At 42.0% G+C, this 8,515-nt stretch overlaps 1 protein-coding gene across 1 annotated transcript; it reads left to right on the top strand.

Moving 5' to 3' along the window:
- The first annotated feature begins 2,152 nt into the window (after positions 1–2,152).
- LOC124585877 (piggyBac transposable element-derived protein 4-like) lies at positions 2,153–3,805 on the top strand. Its single transcript, XM_047131400.1, has one exon. It carries the CDS (start codon positions 2,153–2,155, stop codon positions 3,803–3,805), a length of 1,653 nt encoding a protein of 550 aa, XP_046987356.1.
- The last annotated feature ends 4,710 nt before the right edge of the window (positions 3,806–8,515 follow it).

The raw sequence follows: 8,515 nt of genomic DNA, 5'->3' as shown, positions 1-8,515 counted from the left end.
GGCCAATGTGAAGGTCCAAGGGATACAGTAAACCTGCACTGGTGATCGGAATCTAATACTGGTCTCCCGGAAGCCGCTCAAAGCACAAACTCTTAGAAGATTCACTCTTCTTGTACGTAAGTCGGCATTGTCCCTTTTGTATTCAATCCCGATACAATTTCTGTTTTCATGGTCAATGTGAAGGTCCAAGGGATACAGTAAACCTGCACTGGTGCATCGGAATCTAACACAGGTCTCCCAGGAGCCGCTCAACCCACAAAATCTAGGAAGATTCATTCTTCTTGTATTTAAGTCGGCATTGTCCATTTTGTATTTAATCCCAATGCAATTTGTGTGTGTCATGGTCAATGCGAAGGTCGAAGGGATACAGTAAACCTGCACTGGTGCATAGGAATCTCATACTGCTCTCCAAGGAGCCTCTCAAACCACAAACTCTTTGAAGATTCACTCTTCTTGTACTTAAGTCGGCATTGTGCATTTTGTATTCAATCCCGATGCGATTTCTGTGTTTGAAGGTTAATGTAAAGGTCCAAGGGATACAGTAAACTTGCAGTGGTGTATCGGAATTAAATACTGGTCGCCCAGGAGCCGCTCAAACCACAAACTCATTGATAATTCATTGTTCTTGAATTAAAGTCGGCATTGTCCCTTTTGTATACAATCCCGATGCAATATATGTGATTCGTGGTCAATGTGAAAGTCAAAAGGATACAGTAAACCTGCACTGGTGCATCGGAATCTAATACTGGTCTCCCAGGAGACACTCAAACCACAAACTCTTAGAAGATTCACTCTTCTTGTACTTAAGTCGGCACTGTCTATTCTATATTCAATCCCGATCCGATTACTGTGTTTCGTAGTCAATGTGAAGGTCCAAGGGATACAGTTAACATGCACTGGTGCATCGGAATCTAACATTGGTCTCCCAGAAGCCGCTCAAAGCACAAACGCTTAGAAGATTTACTCTCCTTGTACTTAAGTCGGCATTATCCCTATTGTATTCAATCACGATGCAATTCCTGTGTTTCATGGTCAATGCGAAGGTCCAAGGGATACAGTAAACCAGCACTGGTGCATCGGAATTTAATACTGGTCTCCCAGGAGCCGCTAAAAGCACAAACCCTTAGTAGATTCACTCTTCTCATACTTAAGTTGGCATTGTCCCATTTGGATTCAATCCCGATGCAATTTCTGTGTTTCGTGGTAAATTTGAAGCTCCAGGGGATACAGTAAACCTGCACTGGCGCATCGGAATCTAATACTGGTCTCCCAGGAGCCGCTGAAATCAAAAACTCTTAGAAGATTCACTCTTCTTGTACTTAAGTCGGCATTGTGCCTCTTATATTCAATTCTGATGCAATATCTGTGTGTCATTGTCAATGTGAACGTCTTAGTGATATAGTAAACGTGCACTGGTGCATCGGAATATAATACTGGTCTCCCAGGAGCCGTTCAAACCACAAACTCTTAGATGGTTAACTCTTCATGAACTCAAGTCTTCATAGTCCCTATTGATAAAATCTTTATCTAATTTCTGAGTTACATGGTCAATGTGAAGGTCCAAGGGATACAGTAAACCTGCACTGGTGCATCGGAATCTAATACTGGTCTCCCAGGATCCGCTCAAACCACAAACTCTTAGAAGATTCACTCTTCTTGTACTTAAGCTGGCATTGTGACTTTGTATTCAATCCCGATTCAATTGCTGTGTTTAACACTCTAAGCGCCAAGCCCGTAAAATTTACGGGCCTGGGATCGCGCGAAAATCACCAAGCCCGTAAAATTTACGGGCCGCTACATTTAATTTCATTCAAAACACTGCAACGTTATTTCTACGGGTTTGGCCAGCGCTATACGTTTTTCAGATGTTTATTAACAAAATGCGTCCATAGATGTCACGGCAGCGCTGTAATTCATGTTAAAACTTATCTTTGCGTTCTCAGTCTGTATATCATTCAGTTGTTTGTCATCATGTTTCGGCGCGGTTTATCAGACGCAGAAATTGCGGATTTGATCAATCATAGCGACACTCTGGATAATGTAGAGAGTGATTCAGACGATTCTGAATGCAATGGTGTGTTTGAAGGTACGTATTTCCGAATTTTCCACGTAATTGTGCAGTACGCACATATCTGTTGAACATGTGTAAACGATGTATGTAGTTACACATAATGTGATATTCTTTTTAGAAGACGAGATTGATGACAGTTTGTCTTCAGATGAAGACGAGAATGATGTTGAAGGTGTTGCTTCAAATCCAGCAGCTGTGCCGTATCCGAAAGACAGTGAGTGGACTGCAGTTGACACCTACCGACCTCTGCCTGTCAACACGACACCCAGGCAGATACTAGTGGATATTGATGAGTCGAGTTCTGTACTGGATTGCAGTAAAGTGTTCCTTACTGACAGTGACGTAAATGAACTCAAGAGACAGACAAATTTGTATGCATCACAGACAATACAGAAGAAAAGAAGAGGAAATAATCTGAAGCCCCATTCAGTTTTGAGTTCGTGGAAGCCAGTGACTATAAGTGAGATGAGGCGTTTCTTGGGTATTATTTTCCACATGTGTGTTTCGAAAAAGCCCAAAATTGCGGACCATTGGAGCACTAATCCTGTTCTTAGTTGTAACTTTTGTCCCCATGTCATGAGCCGTTTGCGTTTCACTCAGATACTGTCATGCTTGCATCTTGTTGACAATTCAAATCAGAAAAAACCAGGCGAAGATGGATTTCATCCACTTTACAAAGTTTTGCCATATTATAATAATTTGAAGGAGCGATGTATCCAGGCATATCGTCCCTCAGAAAAAGTGACAATTGATGAAGGAATTTGCCCATTTCGAGGTCGTGTGAGTTTCCGTGTTTACATGCAAAATAAGCCTCATAAGTATGGACTGAAAGTATATGCTGTTGCTGAAGCCAGTAGTGGCTATGTTGTAAATTTTGAAGTTTATGCTGGTAAGCATATTGTTGACAATTCTTCGTCTGCGGTTATTTTGCGATTGTTGTCTGACAGCAGCTTGCTGAACAAAGGCCACACTGTGTATTTAGATCGATTTTATTCCAGTCCAGAGCTATTTCAGCAACTGGCAGAGAAAGGCACTGGAGCTGTTGGTACTGTGAACAAATCCAGGAAAGGATTGCCTAAAGATTTAGTATCTGCTAAGCTGAAAAAGGGCGAAATGTCTTTTCGGCGTAAAGATAATGTATTGGCAATGAAGTGGAAAGATAAGAGAGATGTGTATACATTGTCTACAAGGCATCAAGCAACATTTGGTACGCATACTAAGAGAAATGGGTCTGTAGTATTGAAACCACTTCAGGTACTTGATTACAACCTCAATAAAATTGGAGTGGATATTGGAGACCAACGCCTGCAGTACAATCCGTTCCAGCACAGAACTGTGAAATGGTGGCGAAAATTATATTTCCATTTGCTGCTTATGGGAGTATCAAATGCATTTTGGCTGTACAATGCAGTGCACAGGAAGAAAATTACAATAACAGACTTTATAACAGTGCTTGCAGTTCAGCTTGTTGAAGACGACACACTTGAATTCATTCCAAGAAATGAAGGAACTGTAGGTCGGCTAACAAAGAGACATTTTTTGCAGCACATACCTGCAACTACTAAGAAGTATGCTGCTCGTGTGTGTCACGTGTGCAGTTCCAGGAGCAAGAAACAGAGTGGCAAGGCTTCTCGCAAAGAGACACGATACGAATGTGAACAGTGTGGCGTTGCACTCTGCCTGGAACCTTGCTTTAAAATTTTCCACACTAAAAAACAATATGATTCTGTGTGAAATTTATATGTAATACTGTATACTATCAGAAACATGTAATGTAGTGCCACAATTTTGGTTAAAAATAAATCACAATTGTATTCCCTTATTCGTATGACTTTTTCTAAATTCTTAAAACATCTAAGTGATTTCTATAACTGTACCTTAAAGCTGTGCATTGTAAAGTAGTTTCTTTCACTCAGAATTAAAGTAGAAATGTGCAGCTTCAAGATGGTACCAAATTTGCCACAATCCAAACAGTAGATTTGATGCAGTAATTTTTTTAATATTGGTAAAATTGCCCGGTTTCTAGGGACGGGTGCATAAAATAGGCCTGGTACAGAGAGTGTTAATGGTCAATGTGAAGGTTCAAGGGATACAGTAAACCATCACTGGTGCATCGGAATCTAATACTGGTTTGCCAGGAGCCGCCCAAAGCACAAACGCTTAGTAGATTCACTCTTCTTATACTTAAGTCGTCATTGTGCATTATGTATTCAATCCCGATGCGATTTCTGTGTTTCACGGTCCATGTGAAGCTCCAAGAGATACAGTAAACCTGCACTGGTGCATCGCAATCTAATACTGGTCTCCCAGGAGTCGTTCAATCCCCAAAATCTTAGCAGATTCATATTTCTTAAATTTAAGTCGGCATTGTCCCTTTTGTATTAAATCCCGATGCAATTTCTGTGTGTCATGGTCAATGCGAAATTCCAAGGGATAGAGTAAAACTCCACTGGTGCATCGGAATCTTATACTGCTCTCCCAGGAGCCTCTCAAAGCGCAAACCCTTTGAAGATTCATTCTTCTTGAAATTTTAATTCAATCCCGATTCGATTTCTGTGTTTCATGGTCAATGTGAGGGTCCAAGGGATGCAGTAATCCTGCACTGGTGCATCGGAATCTAATACTGGTCTCCCAGAAGCCGCTCAAAGCACAAACTGTTAGAAGATTCACTCTTCCTGTATGTAAGTTGGCATTGTCCCTGTTGTATTCAATCCCGATACAACTTCTGTTTTCATGGTCAATGTGAAGGGCCAAGGGATACAGTAAACCTGCACTGGGACATCGAAAACTTATATGGGTCTCCCAGGAGCCGCCCAAACCACAAATTGTTAGAAGATTTACTCTTCTTGTACTTAAGCCGGCATTGTCCCCTTTGTGTTCAATCCCGATGATATTTCTGTGTTTCATGGTCAATGTAAAAGTCCAATGGATAACGTAAACCTTTACTGGTGCATCGGAATCTAATACAGGTCTCCCAGGAGCCGCTCAAACCACAAACTCTTTGAAGATTGTCTCTTCTAGTTCTTAAGTCGGCATGGTGCCTTTTGTATTTCATCCTGATCTGATTACTGTTTTTCATGGTCAATGTGAAGGTCCAAGGGATACAGTAAACCTGCACTGGTGCAGCGGAATCTAATGCTGGTCTGTCAGGAGTAGCTGAAAGCACTAACTCTTAGTAGATTCACTCTTCTTTTACTTATGTCAGCATTGTGCATTTTGTATTCAGTCCCGATGCGATTTCTGTGTTTCAAGGTCAATGTGAAGGTCCAAGGGATACAGTAAACTTGCAGTGGTGTATCGGAATCTAATACTGGTCGCCCAGGAGCCGCTCAGACCACAAACTCAAAGAAGATTCATTGTTCTTGAATTTAAGTCGGCATTGTCCCTTTTGTATTCAATCCCGATGCAATTTATGTGATTCATGGTCAATGTGAATGTCTAAGGGATACAGTAAACCTGCACTGGTGCATCGGAATCTAATACTAGTCTCCCAGGAACCGCTCAAAGCACGAACACTTAGTAGATTCACTCTTCTTGTACTTAAGTCGGCATTGTCCCTTTTGGATTCAATCCCGAAGCAATTTCTGTGGTTCACGGTCAATTTGGAGCTCCAAGGGAGACAGTAAACCTGCGCGGGTGCATCGGAATCTAATTCTGGTCTCCCAGGAGCCGCTCAAATCACAAACTCGTAGAAGATTCACTCTTCTTGTACTTAAGTCGGCATTGCGCCTTTTGTATTCAATTCCGATGCAATATCTGTGTATCATTGTCCATGTGAAGGTCTTAGTGATACAGTAAACGTGCATTGGTGCATCGGAATCTAATACTGGTCTCCCAGGAGCGGCCCAAACCACAAATTCTTAGAAGATTCACTCTTATTGTATTTAAGTCAACATTGTCCATTTTGTACAGGGCGTTTCAAAAAGAAAGAGCAGATTTCAAACATTTATTTCTCAAAAACTACAAATGATAGAAACACAATTCCAACGGTCCTTCACTCAATATGAGTACCAAATGTTACACAACAAATATCAAAACTGTACCTCAATATGAGCACCATTTGTTACACGACAAATATCAAACCGGTATCTCATTTCTTGCCACACACGACGCAACTGGTCTTTAGTTACCGAATTCACGGCCGCAACAATTCGATGTCGTACCTCTTGAAGAGTAGCGGGCATAGGTGGGACATAAACACAGTCCTTTATGTACCCCCACAAATAAAAATCGCAGGGAGTAAGGTCTGGTGACCTGGGAGGCCACAGACGATGACATTGATCTTGTGCTCCTGCTCTTCCAATCCACCGTCCTGGAATGGTGTTATTTAGGTACCGTCGTACAGGTTCAGAGAAGTGTGGTGGGGCGCCATCTTGCATGAAGATGAAGTGATTTGAATCTTCCTGAAGTTGTGGAAATAGCCAGTTTTCTAACATGTCCAGGTAAATGGTTCCTGTGATAGTTTTCTCCATGAAAAAGAAAGGTCCATAAACTTTGTTTACCGAAATTGCACAAAAGACGTTAACCTTTGGTGAGTCTCTTTCATGTTGAATAACGTCCCTCGGAGTTTCACTCGCCCAAATTCGTACGTTATGCCGATTAACTTTACCAGAAATGTGAAACGTTGATTCATCTGAAAAAATTAATCGTTCGGCAAAATTGTCCTCTTCCATGTCCTGTAGAATTGCAGTTGAAAATTCGAACCTTTTGTTGTGGTCGTCAGGACGCAATGCTTGCAATAACTGCAGTTTGTACGGCTTCATGTGCAGACGCTTACTCAGAACGCGCCATACCGTTGTTTTAGACATGTTTAGTTCGTGACTTGCCCGTGTCGTGGATTTTCTAGGGCTCCTTTCGTAAGCTGCACGGACACGCTCGACATTTTCATCCGATGTGCGTGGACGACCCGTGCTTTTTCGCTTGCAGATGCAACCATCTTCTACGAATCTGTGATGCCACTCATAAATTTGCTTATGACGAGGCGGCTGTTTGTTGAATTGACGGCGGAATGCACGTTGCACACCAACAATGGACTCTAACTTTGCAAATTGCAGCACACAAAATGATCGTTCCTGTGGTGTCGTCGCCATTTTCCTACAAACAAACGCCAGCGCCACTGCGGATTTGCATGGAACTTCTGCGCGGACCATTGAAAAACTTTGAACCTTTCTCTGACAAGAAACGTTTGAATTGTGTTTCTATCATTTGTAGTTTTTGAGAAATAAATGTTTGAAATCTGCTCTTTCTTTTTGAAACGCCCTGTATTCATTCCCGATGATATTCCTGATTTTCATGGTCAATGTGAAGGTCCATGGGATTCAGTAAACCTTCACTGGTGCATCGGAATCTAATACTGGTCTCCCAGGAGCCGCTCAAACCACAAAATCTTAGAAGATTCATTCTTCTTGAATTTAAGTCGGCATTGTCCCTTTTCTATTTAATCCCGATGCAATTTCTGTGTGTCATGGTCAATGCGAAGGTCCAAGGGATACAGAGAACCTGTACTGGTGCATCAGAAACTAATACTGGTCTCCCAGAAGCCGCTCAAACCACAAACTCATTGAGGATTCACTCTTCTTGTACTTAAGTCGGCATTGTGCCTTTTGTTTTTAATCCTGACATGATATCTGTGTTTCATGGTCAATGTGAAGGTCCAAGGGATACAGTTAACCTGCACTGGTGCATCGGAATCTAATACTGGTCTCCCCTTAGCCGCTCAATGCACGAACGCTTAGAACATTCACTCTTCTTGTACTTTAGTCGGCATTGTCCATTTTTTATTCAATCCCGATGCAATTCCTGTGTTTCATGGTCAATGCGAAGGTCCAAGGGATACAGTAAACCTGCACTGGTGTCGCGGAATCAAATACTGGTCTCCCAGGAGCCGCTTAAACCACAAACACTTAGAAGAGTTACTCTTCTTGTACTTAAGTTCGCATTGTGTCTTTTGTATCAATCCCGATGCAATTGCTGTGTATAATGGTCAATGTGAAAGTCCAAGGGATACAGTAACCCTGCACTGGTGCATCGGAATCTAATACTGGTCTGCCAGGAGCCACTCAAACCACTAACTCTTAGAACATTCACTCATCTTGTACTTAAGTCGGCACTGTCCCTTTTGTTTTCAATCCCGATCCGATTTCGATGTTATGTGGTCAATGTGAAGGTCCAAGGCATACAGTAAACCTGCACTGGTGCATCGGAATCTAATACTGGTCTCCCAAGAGCCGCTCAGAGCACAAATTCTTAGTAGATTCATTCCTCTTGCACTTAAGTCGGCATTGTGCATTTTGCATTCAATCCCGATGCAATTTCTGTGTTTCATTGTCAACGTGAAGGTCCAAGTGATACAGTAAACGTGCACTGGTGCATCGGAATCTAATACTGGTCTCCCAGGAGCCGCTCAAACCACAAACTCTTAGAAGAATCACTCTTCATGTACTT

Source organism: Schistocerca americana, unplaced genomic scaffold (assembly GCF_021461395.2).
Source record: "Schistocerca americana isolate TAMUIC-IGC-003095 unplaced genomic scaffold, iqSchAmer2.1 HiC_scaffold_51, whole genome shotgun sequence".
NCBI lineage: Eukaryota > Metazoa > Arthropoda > Insecta > Orthoptera > Acrididae > Schistocerca > Schistocerca americana.
Note: the sequence above shows the minus strand (reverse complement) of the source record. Positions and strands in the feature narration are given on the sequence as shown.

Bases quoted from the DNA above. Each gene is read 5' to 3' on its own strand.
- LOC124585877 (XM_047131400.1), top strand. From the start codon at position 2,153: ATGTATGTAGTTACACATAATGTGATATTCTTTTTAGAAGACGAGATT.